The 20986-nt window shown below is 45.0% G+C and overlaps 1 protein-coding gene across 8 annotated transcripts in view; it reads right to left on the reverse strand.

Moving 5' to 3' along the window:
- The window catches only part of Wdfy4 (WDFY family member 4), a 236893-nt gene that overhangs the window by 84081 nt on the left and 131826 nt on the right, over positions 1–20986 (reverse strand). For all 8 annotated transcript variants that reach the window (XM_087906241.1, XM_087906246.1, XM_087906242.1 and 5 more), the window contains 4 exons: positions 11790–11867; positions 7410–7616; positions 6119–6170; positions 3483–3649 (listed from right to left, as the gene is read on the reverse strand). In XM_087906241.1, the coding sequence (XP_087762367.1) occupies positions 3483–3649; positions 6119–6170; positions 7410–7616; positions 11790–11867 (504 nt within the window). The remainder of the gene's footprint in view (positions 1–3482; positions 3650–6118; positions 6171–7409; positions 7617–11789; positions 11868–20986) is intronic.

Raw genomic sequence — 20986 nt, forward strand, 5'->3', positions numbered from 1 at the left:
GTGTTAAGGACTTCTGTTGGCTGCAGGAGATTGGAACTGGAACTCTTCTGAGCCAGACCTATAAACCTCAGAGCTTGCCCACAGTTGCGCCCACAAAGCGTTGACTGCCACCATTACCCTGCTGGTCTTGGAAGAATAAGACACCCAGGTGTCTAGAGAGGTTTTCCCAGAAGGCAAGGATGGAGTTTAGGTGAGTCATGAGTCCCCGGGACCCCATGCAGTAGGTTACAACCCAAAAACATCTCCTGGGATGCCAGGCTGTTTATCCCACACACAGCTAGTAGGCTAGCTGGCTGCTCTCAGGGGGTCTGGCTTCTGGAGATCTTTCTGGACCATCTGATGAGGCCAAGGCAAGCCCTGATTCCAGCAACGGACGAGTCCAGTAGAGAGTAGCAACAGAAGAAAAGACAGAGACTGGATAAGGAGAAGCAGAGCAATTCACCAGTAAGAAAGATTTGCTCTGGCTGGAAAGATGGAATAGGGGACCACACGGCAAGGGATGCGGGTCCTTCCCAGAAAGCGGAGGATGTCTAAGCTGACAGTCACCAAACCTCAGCCATACAGAGGCATGAACCAAAGTCTGACAGCAACTGAATGATGCTAGAAATATGCATTTCCAAAGCCGCCAGGATGCAGCCCTTGTCAGCATCCCTATCCTGCGGGGCTCTACCAGAACCAGCGGGTCCCACAGTGCTGGATTCTTACTAAGTTCACGGACTTTTGTTAGCAATGGAAAATGAATACAAAGCATTGCATTACAGGACTGAGCACCTTTCAGATTTATTTTGTTTGTTTTATTTTTATTTATTTATTTTTACTTTTTTGTTTTGGAGACAGTGTTTTTCTGTGCAGCCTGGCTGTCCTGGAACTCCTGTAGATCATGCCGGCCTCTTTTACTTTCTATTATATCTTTTATTTCTCAAGTGCTGGTGTTAGGAGTCTGTGTTGTCACATCCAGCTACATGGTTCTCCTCTTACCAAAACATTGAGAAGAATCTATATGGAGATGGCATGAAGTCAGCCTCCCTTTAACTTGAGGAAAACAAAAAGAAGCTGGCGCTTGCTTCCCTTCCTATGTGCTCCTTTCACCCCTAGGGTCGGTCTCCCCTTCTCACCACACACACTGTACCGCGTGTGCCAGCGTTCCTGGTCTCCCCTTCTCACCACACACACTGTAGCGTGTGCCAGCATTCCTGGTGTCTTTCTTCTCACCACACACACTATAGCGTGTGCCAGCATTCCTGGACTCTGATCGCACTAAATCCCCTGGCTCCAGTCACAACATGTCTCCAGGCATTGGGAAATATCTATCAGGGAGGAAACTTACCCCTCCCCCAAAACTGCTACTTTATATAATCAATCCATTAAGGATGTAAGGCAAAGGAAAGCTACAGAAATCTCGGGTCTCTTAGCACTCATCAATTGACCTAATATTCAGTTGTCATTGTAAGCATGTTAATAAATGACAACTGCTTGCAATTAGTCCTCAGCTATAGGTCAGGATGAATATATATACATATGCATATACACATACACATACATATACACATACACATACATATACATATGCAGAGAACTAGCAATGACAGAGGCAGGCAAGTCAAGGTAGCTTGGGTGTCAGTGGCAAATGTGGGAGGTAATGCAGGAGGCAGTAGGAACAACAACAAGGGACACACCAATTCTCAGGTTCTAGAGCAGGGAACAGATAAGATTAGCTGCAAGAGTTGGTTGCAAGGTTCCCATAGGCAGAGTGCTGCAGGCAGACTGCCTGTATGATGACCAATGCCTGTAGCTAGGTACAATGGACAGCCATAAGCCTGCTGGAACTGCGGCTGTGGGGGTGAAACGCTTGCCGAAAGGTTGGCAGCAGTCAGTGTGGCCAGCATTTCAAGCCAGCCCTCTTAGCCAACCCTGGGGAAGACCAATCCAGCTTTACAAGTCCCAAGAGTCCCTGCAAAGAGACTAAGAAATGTGCTCCAGTTCCTGAAACCTGTGCATGCCTGTCCTTGGCTCTCTGAATTGTCATCTGTCTCTAGAAACTTAGCCCATTCACTCAGCAGGCCCCAGTTAGATCCACCCTCACCAACTCAGGGGCAGCCTGGCCCTCAGTCTCAGACATTCATCTCCTTAAAATATTTACCCAGTTTGCTGGGTTCACCCTGTCCCCTCATATTTGTCTGGAGCTTCCCCTTTGCCTATATGCCACGGAAGAATCTGCTTTCTCCTCAAGACCTGAAGCCCACAGCTTTTTGCAAAGGGAAGAGATTAGCTTTTATTGAGCCCCTCCCATGTGGTCCATCCTCATTAGTCTCTTCTGCTATCCTATCTAAGCCTGCCAGAGCTGCAGAAAGAGGATGCCAAGATCCACAGGAAAGATGAAAAAGCAGGGCCGCAAAGGTGGTCAGTGGAGATTTGAACTTGGGTCTGATTTGTTCTAACATATGTGGTTCATCTTCCATTCTGTTTTCAGACTTGGGTACAAGGACCCTTTCCTGGGACCTTAACTTTATTGTGTTTCCCATCACTCTTCGGTATGTTTTGGATGAGTATCCAGCAAAGGTTCCATATCAAGGTTTGGTCCCTAGGGTCACACTAGGAGGTGATTATATATATATATATATATATATATATATATATATATATATATATATAAAGAGGAAAGACCCAGTGAGAGGGACTTATGTTCCTGGAACTGTGCTTTGGAAGAACATTATGGGATGCTAGCCTGTGTCTCTCTCCCCCCTCCCTCTCTCACTCCTCTCTTTCTTCCTCTCTCCAGATGTCACCAGCCCACCATTCCACCATGCTACAGACTCCAGTAAAGTTCTAAACCAATGGGGATGCTCAGTCTTGAACCTGAACTCTAGAACTCTAGGCCTAAACAACTTTTTATCTTCATAAGTAACCTTTCTTAATTACCTCTTTGTAGCAATCTGAAGTTAATATATATTCCTGTGGCCATGCCAGGGACATGTATAATAACTTGGGAACCCCAAACACTACCCACCAGAATCCTAAATTTTATGCCACCCAGCTCTGGCCTGTCTCCAAGATTTATGTATACTTCCCCTCCATACAATCCTATGGAAGATGCACAACACCACACACCACACACCACTCACCCCTAGGCATGAGTGATGTCCCATACTGGTGGGCATGCCAAAATATAGTATCCCTGCAGGTGTAGCAAGACCTTTCAGGGTAGCCAGATTTTAATGTGAGACCCAGGAATGGCTACAAGGTCAAGAGAAGTATTTAGAAGACATTTCATACACCAGTTTGTTAGCTTGAATCTCATCTTGTGGATGTTTAACACAGGGCATATAGGACGCCAGGGAAATTAGGAGCCTGCTCCCTCTGCTCATTGTTCATGTAGTTGGCAGGTGTGGAAGTTATTGGAGATTCCCTGCACCCGCAATGACACCCCAGACTGTCCTGTCAGACAGTCTTCATGGATTATCTTTGCTCAGCCCACATATTACCTTTTCTCCATCAAGAAGCTCTTGTAAAATGATTTGTCTTTCCTTGCATAATTCCAAGAAATCTTCTGAGTGCAGACTTTCATGCAAAGCAGGAAAAAAGGTCAGTTGTGTGCAATCCACCCCCACCTCATCTGGCCTGCTCTCAGCTTCCTCCGGGGTCAGCTTGACTGCAGTAGCATAAAAAAGACACATTGTCATGTTGTGAGCTACATAATGTCACAAAACAGAACATGCAGCCCACGCCTTTGCCAATGAGAACTGGGAAGCTCTGAGGTAGAAATGGCCAGCGTGCCCTTCCACTGTTTCTGAGAAGGAATACAGTTGCCTGACCCCGTGTTTAGTCCACACTCCTGCAAGCTGTACCCAGCTTGGGTGTGCCTAGTCCTGGCTACTCCACAGCTTTCAGATGATGCAAGGCAACATTTTGAAATTTACCCTCACTGATTAATGAAATATTTCTCTTTAGGTCTAGGATTTTTTCTTCTGAACTGGTTTGTTCTTTTTTCTAAAAAAATGCCATTGATACGTCTAAACTACAGAAATCCTGACTTCCTAATTAAAGGAGTTGGGGAAAGTCATGCTGCACTGATAAATGAAGAATAACACACGTGTGTGTCCTGGGGTGTGAAGACTGTCAGCCGCCATCCAGTAAGTGCTTTGGACTGGATACCGCGGTGGCATCTGTCTACATAGTCATACCTCAGCTACAATATCCCACCCTCAGATTGCAAATGAAAAATCTGAATAAGGCTTGGGACTTTGCCCAAGATCATATGGCTACTGAGTTAGAGGGGATGGGAAGCAGGCCTCCTGAGTACAATGTAAGGTCTGCCCTCGTGTGTTTAGCTCACTGTTCACAAAGTGACTGAACAACTTTTGGTATCTTTTCTGTATATATGTGTCTTTTTTAACATAAGAATAATGTTGTACTTATAAAATTTCATTCAAGATTATGTCATAAGTATTTTCCCAATCGATTTTAATAATTTAAATGGTATTGAAGTATTACTCTGTGTGGCTATTTCATAATCAACAAATACCTTTCCTATTCTTTAGAAACATGATGGCTTCCGTGTCTCTACCACGAGGAATATTCTGTTTTGTTGTCATTCCTAGTCTAGATTTGTCTGGCAAGAGCCAGGACATCTGGATCCAAGCTAAGCTGATAACAGCATGGATGTCTAAGCTAAGGAGACCACAGGATGGATGTTTGGGCTAAGGAGACCACAGCATGGATGTCTTCATCTTACTCCTTTCTCGTCACTTGTTCCGTGTGTGTTCCTGTCTGGAGTAGGCATGTTGGTCATGACTGCAAAGCTATAAGCCATGTTCTTTGTGACAAAGTTCAGCTCTTTGACCACCTTCCCACCTGGGAATCTCACATGAGGAAGGATGAAAGTGCCCGCTGTTCCTAGAGCCAGTCCCACAGGCTCTGCCCACTGCACAGAACATACTTTTGTAGGGACGAGCATCTGAGAAGGTCCTTACTATTTTTTTTTATAAGAGGCTTAAATTAGGGCCTGTGCTGGCAATATTAAGGAGGCCCAGGGTTGTGAATAGCCATAGATTCTTCATCTAACAAAGGGATGAAGAAACCCAAGGCTATATCTATGGAAATCCAGCACACACTACCCAGACCTTAGCCCCTAACTTGGAGAGGTGGAGTAGGTGAGGATGCTGTGATTTGGAGCTAGGAGTTTAGAGTGTAGAGGAAAGAAGCCAATGGGCACATTGTCATCTCAAGTCCCAGTCCTCAGGGGAATGCAAAGTCAACCTGGGATCAGAACCTGAGATTCTCAGTCTGTTTGTGTTACATGCTGGCAGGGGGATCAGAACCTGAGATTCTCAGTCTGTTTGTGTTACATGCTGGCAGGCAGCAACCTCACAGCAACCCTGCTACTCAGGCAGCAGAGGTGCCAGGCTTATAGTGCAGAGATGCTGCCACAGGGTAGGGAGCAACCATTGGCTGCCCCCTAAGATCCAAGGAACTCACATGCTGGGAGCGTGCAACTCAAAAGATAGTCACAAGTGAAAACACAAAATTGAAATGCTCTCTCTCTCTCTCTCTCTCTCTCTCTCTCTCTCTCTCACACACACACACACACACACACACACACACACACGTGTGTGTGTGTGTGTGTGTGTGCATATCCTAGATTTTAAGCAAGTCAGAAATGACTCTATACATTGTCTTTAAGCCTGAGGTATATAGTGACAGAAGAATTCAATGTGAAAGTATTAAACATCTATACCATCTATTTTCTCCTAAGACGTCTTATTGTCCTTCTACATGTTTTGACCACATACTACGCATGTATTTAAATCACGTTAGGATGTTTTAAAGTCTATCCAATAAAACAAATTGATGAGGTACTCATAGTTATTATTTTAAGCTTACTAAAAACTCTCTCACTCCCAGAGGTCTGGGTCTGGAATAAGTCCCCTTTGTTCCGACACACAGTACTGAAGAGCTGTGTGCAAAGTGCTCTGGTTTCTCAGTATTTTCTCTCCCCCCAACCCACAATGTAGTAATAGCTTTAGTGAGGTGTTAAAGGAAATAAGCAATAGGTTTTGATTATTGAAGAAAAAATTATTTAACAATTGAAGAGAAAAAGATAAATCCATAAACATGATACCTTGGTTTTCAGCATTTGTCTGAGAAAGAGCATCTTTTCTGTCTTGGCTCTCCTGAAATAGGACCAGAGAGAAGAGAAAATAAACCCACAGACATTATTTGTGCCCCCTCTCCCTTTCCACAAAGCTACAGATAGGCGTGAACTTGTGTTTTCTTCATGTTAGTCTAGAATGTACTAAATCTTAAGGGATCACATAAAATGCCTGCGCTCATTGTCAGTCAGAGCAGAGACTACAGTTAAGTAGCATTTCCAGTAGTTTCCACGAGGTGTCATGGGAGATTCCACAGCATGCCGATGTCTGCATGTAGGTCACCCTGCACAGGGACCTGTGACCAGGTTACAGAGCACTGTCACCTGCAGAGCCAACGAGACACCTTTTCTCCTGCCTCCACATCCTAAACAAACGTTCTGAGGGAAAAAATGCTACCTGTCTCTAGCCATTTAGTCACAACTAAAATTACAGGGTCTACTGAATAAATTATCCTATATTTATAAAATAATTTACTCATAAGTGTTCTGGAGGGGGGCTTAGGATGGGAAAAGATGCTGGATTAACAGACTTCAGAACCAAACTAGCTCCACATCTTGAAATGGGAGAGAGGGAAAATACCCAGCATCCCAGATTTGGGGACAAGGATACGAAGAACCGTTGCTACTTTTTTATAATCCACTGTAAAATAAAGCCAAATGATTCCCCTTTTTTAAAATGCGAAATGTGTATCTGATGGCCTAGCTATATGACCTTCAGGAAAGTCAACTCCCAAGCACCGCCTGATTCCTCCGCTGCGAAGCCAATTCAGCCTGGGTGCTGTGTGGACTAAGTGGGTCACTGGATTGAGCTTGCAGAACCGCTGTGTTTGAGAGATTTTTGCACTGTAAAGCTTATAACAGGATGTGTGTGTGTGTGTGTGTGTGTGTGTGTGTGTGTGTGTGTGTGTGTAATAACTATTTCCCACAAGGGCAGATACCAAGTGTTCAATGAGAAAAGATTCATGTGAGCAAACAGTGGCCATTGCCGAGCAGAATTCCCTTGGACTTCTGTGGGTTGCATTGCGGTAATGGATTAAGGCTTAACGAGAATGACCAATTCATACATTCACCCCCCACTCATTCAGGCTCAGGGGAGGTTAGTGCTCCTCTTTCCCCTCCTAAATGGCTTTAAGGACTCTTTTGAACTTATCTAGGTACATTCTGTCATCATGGTTAACAAAACAAAACAAAATAACAAAGAACAAGACAGGAAGGCCACACAGCCACTTCCCGCATACTTCCCACCATTCCCAGTACCTACCGTGCACTCTCCTTGGTTCAGGACCTCCCAGGAAAACAAACGTCTGATGCGTTTCCTCATTCGAGCTGGTCCTTCCCTCCTGTCCAGTTCCCACTGGGAGCAGGGTGTGGATTTTGTCATTTGGCCCCACAATCCCAGCTCCCCAAAGAGCTGTTCCTGAATCCTGGCCCAGGCCATGGCTGCTTTGATGCTGTCACTTTTCCGTCTCTGGGAAGCAGAGATATAACACCACACTTAGATACATTCCCCTTGCGGGCCTGCCCCAAAGCTCCTACGGTGGTTATTGGAAAAAAATGGACCTCTAGGTAGCCCTCAGGATTATAAAACATCCTCTCTGGAGCCAAGATCAGGTCAGGAAGAAGGAAATGATTTCTCAGCTTCGAGACCATTCAGAATCCGGTGGGGAAGGAGAAAACTTCTGCCTTTGGCTTCCCAAGCCACTAGCCTGTTGCTGGGATTGTACAGGTGGCGGCAGGAGCTGAGGACGTGGGATTTTTTTTCATGGCCACACCTATCAAAGAAACACTTGAATCTAGTTTGAACAACAGGGTTAATGTCATATGAACTTTTATAGTTATTCAAATATTTGATGGCATTTGTCCTAAATATTAATTTTTCAGAAAATGAACAGGTAAATATAGTAATGGAAGCAACAGATGTTTTAAAACATAAATAGAAAGGGAGTGTGCACATGCATTAGGTCTGAAGTCCACCCAGGCAGAGGAAGCAGGTTTGGCCCTTCCACCTCCGTGGGACACTTTCCCCTGGCCAGTGACAGCCCTGCAGACATGTGACTTGGAATTGAACGAACTGGAAAATGGTCCTGTTTCAGGATGAGGCTCAGTGCGCAGAGTGAGTTCACCCCAAGCTTGTTCATTTACCCATGTGCTCTTGGGCTTCAAACTCACCAGCAATTTCACACGTGGGTGTTTGTGCGAATGTGTGAAAGAGAAATAATGAATGAGAGACAGAAAGAAAGAAAGAAAGAAAGAAAGAAAGAAAGAAAGAAGGAAGGAAGGAAGGAAGGAAGGAAGGAAGGAAGGAAGGAAGGAAGGAAAGAAAGAGATGGAGGGAGGGAGGAAGAGAAAGAGGATAAAGAGAGATTCAAGAGAGGAGGGACAGGAAAAGAGGGATGGTGGAGGGGGAGAAAGGAGAACAGAGATACTGGCCATCTGGATCTAGTTCTGCATGAAGTCCACCTCTCTCTTGTTTTTTTTTTTCATCATTTTACCAGTTGCATAAGCCAGTTAGAGTTGATGCCCCGACCCCTGCTCCTGACAAAGCTGTGCAAAGACTTAAAAACATAGACTGAGAGTGGACTGAATCAGCCCATTGGTCCTGAAGGAGCCCGAAGGAGACCACATGGCTCACATATGAAAAGCAAGAGCATCTGGGGTGACAGGCATCTTGTCAAGAGTTTTAGACAGCAAAGGCAGGCTGAGGCACATCTGTGCATCATGGCAAGGCCCTGGCGTGGGAACAGCATGGCCAGGCACAGAACAGAAACCAGAGTGACATCTGCAGAGAAGACAATAGGCCGAGCTTGGACAAAGCAGAGGAACAAGTGAGCAAGTTAGAACGGAGCCATGCCGGCAGAGCTGCTGTCGGCAGAGACATTCAGGGAAGCGTCTGTCGGATGTGACAACATTGGGAGGACCTCCAGGGCACTGGGTGGAAGAACCAGGGATGCTCTGGGCTCCCTCCATCTCTGTGAACCTCTGAGTGGCAGGTAAAGTGAAAGTTGAGAACTTCTTCAGTGGCTTGTTATTGGCAGCTCAGCGGTGCGGCTGCTGGCTTCACTGCCACTTCCATGGGAGAGGGTCTCCTTGGGTTCACTTAGCACAGTGATTCTCAACCATCCTAATGCTACTTCATAACTGTAATTTTGCTACTGTTATGAATTGTAATGTAAGTATCTGATATGCAGGACACCTAATATGTGAACCAAGGAGGTTGAAACCCATAGGTTGAGAACCATGGAGTTAGTGGAAACTGACCCAGAGTAACCATCAGATTTCAAAATACCAACTTCTGTCAGTGTTTGAGCTTGTCCCCAGAGCAATGGCTCCTGCTTTTAATCCCAACACTGTGGAAGTACAGATCGGAGGATCTCTGTGAGATTAACGTGGTCTACTGTGACCTATATAGGCCGTCCCAGGCCAGGCAGGGCTACATAGCAAAACTCTGTCTCAAAGCAGATTAGACTTTGAGCTTGACTTCTGTGGATGTGATGTGTATTGAGGAAGTGGGCTAGCCCTCAGAAAAGTGGGGTGAGTGCTCCAGCCCCATTATCTCCAGCAGACATGATCACATCTGCATTCCTCTAGATATTGAAACATTTTAAATATTTAAAGACTTGGAAATGTGAAATACCTTCAAAAATGCTGATTTTTCTAAGAAAAAAAAATTAACCAACAGTAAATCACACAAATTTTTCAAGTACTTCTGAACCCCTAGTCAGGTCCCACTTATGAAACCAAGCCAAGCTGGCATTTCAGAAGACTGGTGCCTCCCTTCTTGGCTGGCTCCTCTGTTGAGTCCTAGTCCTACCAATAGGACTTTGACTTTGCAGAGTCAGCAGGAACTTAGAAAGCCCAGACTGCAGCTCTCTCCTTGGCAGAAATTCGTGGACCAGGTTTTCACAACAAAAATAGAAGGCTCTTGGTGAGATGCTGATTGTATATACCCTCTGCAGCAAAATGGCCTAAGTGTGAAGTGGATCTCCCTAAAAGAGAATGCAACATAAACTCATCTCTCTTCCCTTTTGGTGACAACTGACTGTGTTAGCAACATTGCTCACTCCGGACAAAATCAGTGAGTCCTTTCGGAGGATGAATGTCCTCCGAAACTAACGTCCAAGGGTCTGGTCCACGGCCACAGGCAGTACGCAAATATGTCCGCCAAGCACCCCCCAGCTGTGTGATGTGGTCTACAGTGCTCATGGCAAAATCTTAGTCCAAGCCTTCATACTGGACATTCTGGCTGATCCCTGTGACAGCTGCCACGAGCCCACTTCGAACCTTGTCTCTCACACCTGCAGGGTCTGACGTCCGGGTAAGCTGCGCTGGCAGACTGTGTAGCTCGGCGTAGGCTACACAGCTTAGGAAACCCAAGCCCACGACCTAGGCAAGGAGGTCAGGGCTCTTCCGACGCCCAGCACCAAGGCTTCCTGTGTCAGCCTTTGGGCGTCTTCACTCCAATGCCTGCACGATATGTGCTAATGCTTTCTTTCGCCCATTGTGCCCTCACAGTGGAACATTCCACTGTGAGCCTAGTCACCCTGTCCTGGAGATTCTCCTTCACCTTTGGCCTCGCACTAAGCTCGAAACGCCTTCAAGGCAGAGCGGTGGCTTTTTAGATGCTGTGTTTTCAATACAGAGCACAGGCTTTGGCCCAGACACATTCCTCTGTAAAGGAGAGATTGGTGAGTTTCGATACTGAGTGCCATGTTGGAGAATGAGTGTCCATTTAAAAGGTTCTGTTTTTGATATCAATCAAACCCCAACTTCTTAGCGATTGCATAGTCCTGTGTGGAATATCTGTTGTCTACCAGTCATAGGCTAAGGACATAATCCTTGTTCCTTCCATCTTTATGGTTAGAAAATATTTATGGCAGGGAAAAGTGCTTTGCCTAGACTATGTAGAAATCACACCTGTGTGGGTGCTTTAGATGTCAAAATTCGCCCTTAATTGCTGGCAGCTCTCTACATTTAAAAGCAAAACCTTAATGTGCCAGGAATCGTCTGTGTTTTGGTCCCAGCTTCATCTGCACTCTGTGACTCCTAGGCCCTTCCAACCACTTCTTCCAGTAAATCAGTGATATCCAGCTCCCTCCTCACTCAGGATCCCCTAAAATATTTCAGTCCATGCCATCCTCTGCAGATCTCAGCTTAAATGCTCCCTTCATCAGACAAGGCATTCGAGTGGCCCAAATGAGATTCCTCCCTTAGCTAGCATCTTTTATCTCCTTGCTAAATCCCCACTATAAGTCACAGATAGCTACTGAGTTTGTAAAGTTGTTTAATTCGACTCTCCCCCTTATAGTAAAGCCATCTGAACATGAGACCCAGTTCAGTGTTTTATTATAGCACTTGCAGCTCCCAGCAGGGTCTGAGGCACCCTAAGCTCTCAATGTCCACCTTCTGCATGATGCGTGACCCGAAAGGTGAATAGCAACAGGACCAGGCACTCTGCTGCTGAGCTGTGGGTGCCATGCCCACTGGGCAAGCCAAGAAACCTGGACCCATCATTGGCTACTTTTCCATTCTAAAACTTCAAAGGCCCCCTGGTTCTCTCTCCTCTTTCTCTTTCCCTTTCTTCCTCTTGATTCAAGGTAGCTCTGAGTATACTCTGTAGTGAAAGGCATGCTTCATTTCTTACCTGCACATAGTCTCTGTACAGAGATGCATACAGCTCCTGTCCTTTTCTTCTGTAATTCTCGATACAGGACACAAAATCCTGGAGAGGAGAGAAAGCAGCCACCGTTTAGTGATGCGTGGGAGACTGAGATCCACGTCTCCACTCTCAGCAATTGCAACAGGAAATGATGGCTAAGGGTCTGCTGTCTAAACCAGTCATAATCTTGTGAACAGTAATTTCACCTGTGCTGGTCTGCTAATACAACATGTTCACACACACACACACACACACACACACACACACACACACACACACACGTGTATGTCTTTCTTTTCTGACTGTGACAGGCTCGGTCTCCCTCTTTCAAATAATTATCAAAATGTAGCTTTTGAGCAATCTACTTCACTACAGACGTTAGAGAGATGGCCAAGAGAGATGTGGAAAGAAAAAAAGCTTGCCAAGGTGTGCCTAATATTAATATCTTCGTGTTTTACTTTGAGATACTTGCATAATCTTTAAATAGAACAGGGGATTGGGCCGCTAAGTAGAAAGTAGACTCTAAACAGCTGAACTCAGTGGGGCTTACGGCTGCATCACCTGGGGGTGAGGGGTGGGGTGTTGGTGGCAGTGGAGAGTTACCCTCCAAGTCCACCAAGGTATTCAGACCACAGAGAATCAAGGTCCTGGAAGCAGGGCAGTAAGGAAAATTACACATAGCTTTCTGTATCCGTGACCTCTTAGAGAAGTCGACACCTGAGAAATGGGGTGAAATGGAGAAGCTGAGGAGATTAAAGGCTCCCACAGCCTCAGTTTGGAGACATGTGCTGGACGAAGACTTAAAGGTAGGATTTCTGTTAGGTTTCACTTCTCAAACCCACTGGTTCAACAGTCGGTGTGTTAAAATGGGAAGTCCACATAAAGCATTTCCGGAGACCAAAACAACTAATGGCCGTTTCAAGGATAGGTGGCTATATAGTGAGCATGCTTCTGAGTAAAGCTAGGGGTCTCCATCGCAGAACAGCATTGTTTTTATTTGAAAGAATGACTGACAGACAAAACCGTAATAAAATGTAATTATTAACATTGAGTATTTGGCAGATAGTCCCTTAAAAATGAGTCAATGGAACAAGCCATCACCAACGAAACAAGTGGCTACGTTTGTTGCCAAAACATGTTCAAAACTGAGGATGCTAAAAAACCTTGCCTCTGCCCTGCGAACCCAGCAGTTTCCCAACAGCCACAGGCTTCCCTGGCGAGATGGCTGGGGACTCAAGCCTGCCTTGTCCGTGCATGTGTCATAGAGTTTATATTGCTCTGATAAAACACCGTGACCAAAATCAACCTGGAGAGGAAAGGGTTTATGTCACCTTATAGCTTTCAGATACCACCCTACCACTGAAGGAAAGCAGAGCAGGAACTCGAGACAGCAGGTTGGAGGGGGCAGAGGCCACGGAAGAACACTGTTTACTGGCTTCCTCATGGTTTACACACTGGGCTCTCTCATAACACCCAGAAACACCTGTCCTGGAGGGACACTGTCCAGAGCTAGGCCCTCTCATATTGATCAGCAATCAAAATCCACAAATTTATTTACAGACAAATCTTATGAAATTTTTTTAATAGTCTAAATCTGGATTTGTTTACTTGAGAGCTGGCAGTGCTGAACAGCGCATTTTCCATGGATCTGACTGTAACAACGTTTTCCTTATTCTGTTGTAAATATTCTCTTGTAAAAATCCCTTTTGTACCAAGGCTTCAACCTAGGACTGCCTGCCTGCCTGCCTGCCTGCCTTCCTTCCTTCCTTCCTCTCTCCCTCCCTCCCTTCTTTCCTGCCTTCCTTTTTCTACTTCTATTTTTTAAATACTTTTCCTTTCATTGAAAATAGATTTTTCTCTCACTTAATATATCCTGATGATTGGTTCCCCTCCCTCTACTCCTCCATGTTCCTCCCCACCTCGCTTGCCATCCAGATCCACTCCTTTTTTGTCTCTCATTAGAAAACAAACAGACTTCTAGGTGATAATAATAAAATAAGATAAAACAAATATTCACACTTGGAATTAGACAAAATGTACAAACAGGAAGAAAAGAGCCCAAAAGAAGCCACAAGAAACAAAGACTCATTCATTCTCACACTTGGGAATCACATAAAAATACAAAGCTGGAAGCCATAATATATTTGCAAAGGACCCAGGGCAGACCCTGTGCTTTATGCGCCCATCTCTGTGGTTCGTATGATCTTTGTTCACGTGGATTAGACAACCTTGTTTCCCTGGTGTCCTCCACCCTTTCTGCCTCTTACACTGTAGTTTATCAGTTGAGGTTTCCTCCCAGATATGTCTAGGTTTGTGCTGAGCTGACAAAGACCCAGTGGCACACTGAACAATGGAATGTTTCAACAACCATGAAGCACAACTCAGGAAACCAGTATTTCCATTGTATGGGACACACAGACTGCAATGCGTGTTCCAAAATACAATATAGATATACATTATACATACAATATAGTCTCTATTCTAAGTGCTAGGCAGATCAAAACAATTTAGTAACAAAATAGAATGATTTCACTGACTAAGGTTTCAGGCAAGCTTTAAAACCATTGGTATCTAAGCCTAGTGGTGGCACACACCTTTAATCTCAGCTCAGAAGGTTCTCTGAGTTTGAGGCCAGCTTAGTTTACAGAGAGAGTTCCCAAACAACCAGAGTCAAGTCACAGGTGTTGGGTGACCCAGACACATGGAAGGGGAAACACCCTAAATCCAGGTACAGGCAAGGTTTTCTGAATCTTGCTTCTCCTCAGTCTTGCCAGACAGGTTTTAAATAAAAGACTGGTTCAATTCATTTTTTTCCCTCACTTTTAGCATTTTTTGATTTAGTGCTTTTTGTGGTCACCCTGGCAGCGATTTTAGGTAGAATTTGGTAGAGGGATTCCCTGAAGCTACTACCGTGGGAGGCCACAAGGTACAGAAGCATCAAGTTTAAGGACCATCAGTAACAACTGTTGGTAGGAACTGGCGAGTGTATGAGAGGGTGAGAATAACTCTGAAACTTCTGGTTTGCTTACCTGTGTTAATTAAATCAGATAAGCCAAGAAAAAAAACAGAAGAGATTAGAAAAACTAAAAAGAAAAAGCAAAATTGATTGTATGATTAAAAAGACAGCTGGGTCTTTGCAGAGGGAAATCAGAAAGTGGGTCAGGACTCATAAATCTGTGAGTTATCAGCAGTCAGTGTAGAAAAGGCCCCGTAAAAGATTCCCCAGAAAAACAATTACAGAGTGGGGGTTGATGGGAAAAGGTCAGAAACCTGGAGAACTCTAGCAAGGTTCAGGCCAAAGGCTCAGGGAGTTGGAAGGGAATCAAAAGGAGACTCTTTGTTAAAACTAAGGGTTCAAACTCAGCACAGAAGAGGACAGGAAGGGAACCTGAATCCACCCCGAGGAAGGGGGCTACATTTCAGAGTCATTTCAGAAGGATAAGTAGAGGGCTGATAATGGTAACTGAACAGAATAATAGAGAAAAGAAACAGTTGGGAACAAGGCATCAGGATCCAACAGGTAGGATAAGATAGACTCTAACATCCTAGAGTTCAACCCAATAAAGAACAAAAGTTTTAAACCCACATTCTTATAATATACAGCACTGTATAGTCAGGTCTGTCTGCAATGAATATTTGCCTGTTCTGAATATTTGGGGACGTTTTCCTTGTTTTCACTTATTTTGTTTGTTTGCTTGCTTATTTTTTATTGAGACAGGGTTTCTCTGTGTATCCCTGGCTGTCCTGGTATTCACTCTCTAGACCAGGTTGGCCTTGAATTCACAGAGATCCACCTGCCTCTGTCTCCCAGGTGTTGGGATAAAAATTGCGTGCCCACACCGCCCAGCTCGTCTTCACTTTTTAAATAGTACTGAGTAACCACCACACACACAGCAGTGACTATGCAGCAGGTGTCGTTAGTAACTAAAGATGGTCTGAGGTGCATGGACGTTCACAGGCTGGGCACAAATATCCATTACACCACTTCCTAAAACATGGAAGAGCATCTAGTAGTTTGGGTCTCACTAGAGGGTCCTGTAGTCAGTTCAAAACATGTACCAAGGGCTGACTGTATGTAGTAGGCGGAAGGGAACGTGGTGATAGGAAGGACATGGTCAAAAAAACAAAGGTGAGAGAAAGTTCCTCGGTGGCACAGGATGTGGGCAATGGCAAAGAGAGGCCCCTCCTGCTTGGACACAGAGGGAAGGGGTGCAGTGGGTGCCTATATGGATTAGGTGTTGGTGGCACCTGGAGAGTGAGGGGGTTCACACCTGACTGTTTCCATCTCCAGTGCAGAGAAGGGAATGGCTCTGCTTTCTCCCTGAGAGCTGAGCAGGAGTCGAGTAGAATGGCAAATGGCAGGGGACCTACCTGGTGCACATTCGTGATTTATCTAGGAGCATGGAGAATCCAAATGCTGTACTATCCTCTACCTTATACTCAGGGAACTGACCATAGCACTTTGCAGCTGTAGAGGATCCGCATGTACAAAGCGTATCTAATATTAAGCTTCCTCATAAGCCCGTGCTGTTATTACTTCCGTTGGCCCAATCAGACACTGAGGCAATGTGGGATGAGTGACTGTAGGTAAAATGGAAAAGCAAGATGGATCTGGACCCTGTACCACAAGCATCTCTCGCATGTACATCTTCCTCTGGGGCATCTTCCCAGTGCTACACACACCTTAAGAGCCTATGACCTCAGAGTCCTCTGCCCTGGAAGGTTGCTATCTACAGGATGCAGGAATAAGAGTAAGGAGATTTGGGTCAATTCCAGGCCAGAGGCTCACCTGCCCGGACAACAGTGCATAGAACATATTGATCAGGGACAAATTCACAGTGGAGTTTTGTGTCACTTATTGGAACTGAATAGCCTTTGTTTGGCCACTGGCAGTGTGTTAAAGAACTTGAGAGCCCCTGAAGCAGAACAAAGGAACTCCAAAGGCTGCTTAAGCCTTTAAGGGGGACAGAGCAGGTACACAGGGCCCTGCTTTCTCGGTGTCTCCTTAGCAAAGCAAGGGCTCCAGGATACAGGCTTGATCTCAAGATGGGGGTGGATTAAATAACACAGAGAAATCATTTATAAGTCACTGACCACAGCTTGGTGATACCAGGAGTACCCCTGGGGCTGGCCAGTTGCTGGTGACACTATTGTCCAAATGGGACGCACCCGCTCTCCACTGATAAGAGGCATTATGCTTGTTTGTGCAAAGGGTCATTAGTCCTGTAATCACAGTTGTGTCGCCTCCTGAAGGGAAAGGCCACTAGCAGAGGGCTGAAGCTCAGACTCTACTTAGGAACTTGGTGCAGAGCTTGTGTTATGAGTTCTGGTTTCTGCAGCCGAGCACCGTGCTGCCTTTAGCGTTCTGACCACTCTTTCATTGCTGGTAATTTATCCCAAGGACACCATCAGGTATCCACACAAACACTCAGTTGGCAGGGATTTTTTTTTGTAACCTATTTATAGAAGCAGAAAATGAAGCAATTTGCATATCTGCATAAAGGGATGCTTTGTCCCCGTCACAGAATACTATGCAGCCATTGCAGACTGCATAAAGGAATGTCACAAGTCTCCACAGCAAAGACAAGACTGCAGCTTCCCTTTGCCACCCCTAACTGGATTCTCTATACAACACTTTACGGTAGCCTTAGTGTCAAAAAAGATTTCGTGACATGGGATCAGGTTCCTACCATAGTGAGATTTTTTTAAAATGGAGATAAAAAACTAATAGGCAATTACAATAATAACTAAAACAATAACAATTACATTTGCAGGGAAAAGAATATGTATATGTATATGTGTGTGTGTGTGTATATATATATATATATATATATATATCCAGGAATTAGTACTCTTTGACCACGAATTCTAGCTCTCCCCTCCTGTATTTCTGTGGTATCATCACACTTCTTGCTACCTCTGGGCTACGTGAGATCAGGAGGAAGGATACTTAAGCTCTTCTTTAATGGACCATAAAATAGAACATTCAAGAAAGCATCTGATCTAGTGTAACCAGGCGAGGTTAAGGCACTCTGAATCCCTGACCAGTTTGCAATGCACGTGTAGTGTAAGTGGGAAAAGAGACTGCTACTTGGGGCCAGCTGGATCTGAGAGTGTCCGTCACTGTGGCTAAAATGGACTTTTTCAGAGTAATATACACAGCAGAGACAATGGGATTGGTTAGAACGCAACTGTGTCCAAAGATTTGCGAGTATTGGAAGTTTAACTTGGTGATTGACTCTATCTTCATTGGGCAAGAAACACTGAGTGCCACCCCAGCGAAGCCCCACCCAAACCAAACAACAGCAATTGAAACAAAACCATATCTGAGGGCAGGGAATTAGACCAAGAGGGTTACAGTAAAAGGAAGGGCGAAGCCAGGTAAATACTATGGGCTACGGTATGTTAGAACAACTCAAGAAACAAGATAAGCTACTTAATGGACTTAATGGATCCTACTCCTGATTCTGAAATAAATATGGATGATTCCCTACTGAGATAAATAAAAGATTGAATAGACAAATAGATGGAGGAGAAAGGATAACCCTTCCTTGCAGGACAATCTCAAATGATGAGTTTGCTGTTCACCCTGCCCCTTCAGGAGGTGGGGCTCTCTTGCCTCAGCATTTTAAGTGTAGGGTGGACTTGTGGGGTGAATCCCAGGGAACAAGCAGAGGCAGGAGGCTGACAGATACAATCTTGACATCTGTGTGATGGTTTCATCTGACTATCGCCAATTCTAACAGACTTTACCCGACCTCTGTCTTCGTCCTTCCAAAATGCCATGCCTCCAGAAAAACAAACAAATCAAATTTGACAGAAACTCTACAAAATACCTGCTACTTTTCAAGCTATCAAAATCATAAAAACAACAAAGACTATGTAAGAACTGTCATACAGCAGAAGAGGTGAAGGAGGCCTGACAACCCTATGCCCTGTGACTCCTCGGTGTCCCCGGATGAACGGTAAAATGCAGAAGACAAAGTGAAGCAGGATTTTAGTTAGTAACAACGTCCCAATGTCAGACGCGTGGCTTTGACAGATGGACAGGGACAAACCGTGCCCGCTTGCGATCTCACAGGTAGAAGGGCGTCAAAGGGCGTCAATGGCCATAGATCTTAGCATCCTGGACATGTCAACTTTGTCTGTCTTGTTGACAGCTTCCCCTTCCTCTGCCTCTCTGGCAATGTGAGTCACCAACCTCACTGGCCCGTGCTGAGAGGCTGTTCACAAGCCAAATAAAGGCTATCTGAACATGAGCAGTGTTCCTGGCAGTCTGTCTGATCACTCCAGCAGTCTGTCTGATCAGTGATTGCCAGAGACCACTGAAGTTAATAAGGAAGTCACACACCAAGATAGCTACTCAGTAATGTATGGGAAATAGGTGTCTACAGTATAGGGGACATCAGACAAAAAAAGGACTGATCTACCCCGGGGCAGGGCAGAACGGGATGTGAAGGTCTTCACCATGCATACACCACCAAGTATAGCGGTGTGGACTTTCAAACTTAGAAATCATTTATCTCTAGAATTTTCACCCTGGTATTTTCAGACTACAAAGAGCAAAACTGTGGATAAGGGGGATGGTACAACTTCAACAGTTCCTATAGTCTACATCTTGCAAATAAAGCTGGCACAGCGACCTTGAAGTGTGAGTTCTTAAAGAACACCTGGATGAGGGCAAATAAGAGAAGCAATTAATAAGAAAGAAAAACGTGAATGTAACATTTCCCCAGGTTGCTGACGAATCACCTGTCACGTCTGCCGCTGAGCCCTTTGACCCTAGCTACCATTGTGAAGAAGACGTGCGGGTGTTGTTGGCAGTGGAGCCTGGACTCTGTGTCAGCCAGAGTTGCAGTTGAGGGTCTTTGGGGGGATTTCTATTTGGACGACACAGGCCAGGAGATTTTCTTTCTCTGTGTGCCCAGATAATTGCACTTTTCTCTGCTGTGAAGGCTCAGCCCCTGGAACCTTAATAAATGTCAAGCAATACCAGAGTAATAATCATATTTCCAGCAATAATGACAAACAACTGGGGCCCAGAGTGGGTGAAGAGGGACCGGCTCACCACAGCGCAATTCATCTCTGGTTAAACTCACTCACATATTAATTTCTAAGATGAACAGTGGGTTCTAATTTGTCTTATTTTTGAACTGTGATGTTTTTATTAAATTCAATCGTCATGAGTACATAGAGAATGACTACTTGAAAAAAAACCCAGCACTCTAGTGTAGTCAGAGTGAAGATTTTAAAATTGCTAGAAGCAAGGATTCTAGAGGAAGCCCACCCTCCCTTCTTCCTCAGGGTGTCAGGGCTTCTGTGTGGCTCAAGACAGTCGGGAAATGTCACTAGACTGGCCTTTCTCTAACACTGTGTCTCTGAGGTTACACTGCTCCTAGAAAGACGCAGACATTTAGGAATTACAGGAAGGGACCCAAGAAAAGGATGAATATAAGTTCTGCCTGAGAATTTGCTACTCAAGGAGACATGTACTGAGGTTTAAGACACTATTAGTGACTAAAATGTGTTCATATTCCTGGTTGTTCAGAGGACCATATAAGAGGAATAGATACCCAGTGGACAGAACAGGAAGCTCCCCAGGAAACCAAAACAATCCTCTGCTACAGCCCCAGACCAGGGAAGGACTAAATATCTGTAGTTGAGGTTGCCCTGCACAGACATTTTGTTATGTTGGCCTGAGCTATGAGTGTCCCTCTTGCAAATGCCAGAAGTGATTCAGTTTTCATACTTGGCAGATTTCAGAATCTACATTCATGATGAGGTATACTATAGATAGCTCATTCATATAAATCACTAACTGATTTATGTTTTTGCATGAATTGTAGCTTCATGGGCAAGGTGATGTGTTTTCAGAGCACCCGTGTTTGGGCTCCAGTCCTTCAAAGGGAGTCATGAGTGAAGTCTCCCGTTTATGGAGCCATGTTGGTGCTAAAAAGGTGTAGGATTGGGGACTTGGAAGGTTTTGGTTGTGGAGTTGCTCAGTCTGTAGCAGGTGCTTTCGCTCCAAGGTTACCTGACATTGAAGTATCTAGACAACTCTGTTGACATTCACAGAGAGGAAAGAAACGGCTGGAATTCATGGAGAACATGCCTGCTTTAGGCTTACCAAGGACCCTTAGCCAAGGCTGCTTGTTGCTTTCCCCTCAGAGTAGAACTTTGCT

The sequence above is a fragment of the Myodes glareolus genome, chromosome 5 (assembly GCF_982192425.1).
Source record: "Myodes glareolus chromosome 5, mMyoGla1.1, whole genome shotgun sequence".
NCBI classification, from domain to species: Eukaryota; Metazoa; Chordata; class Mammalia; order Rodentia; family Cricetidae; genus Myodes; species Myodes glareolus.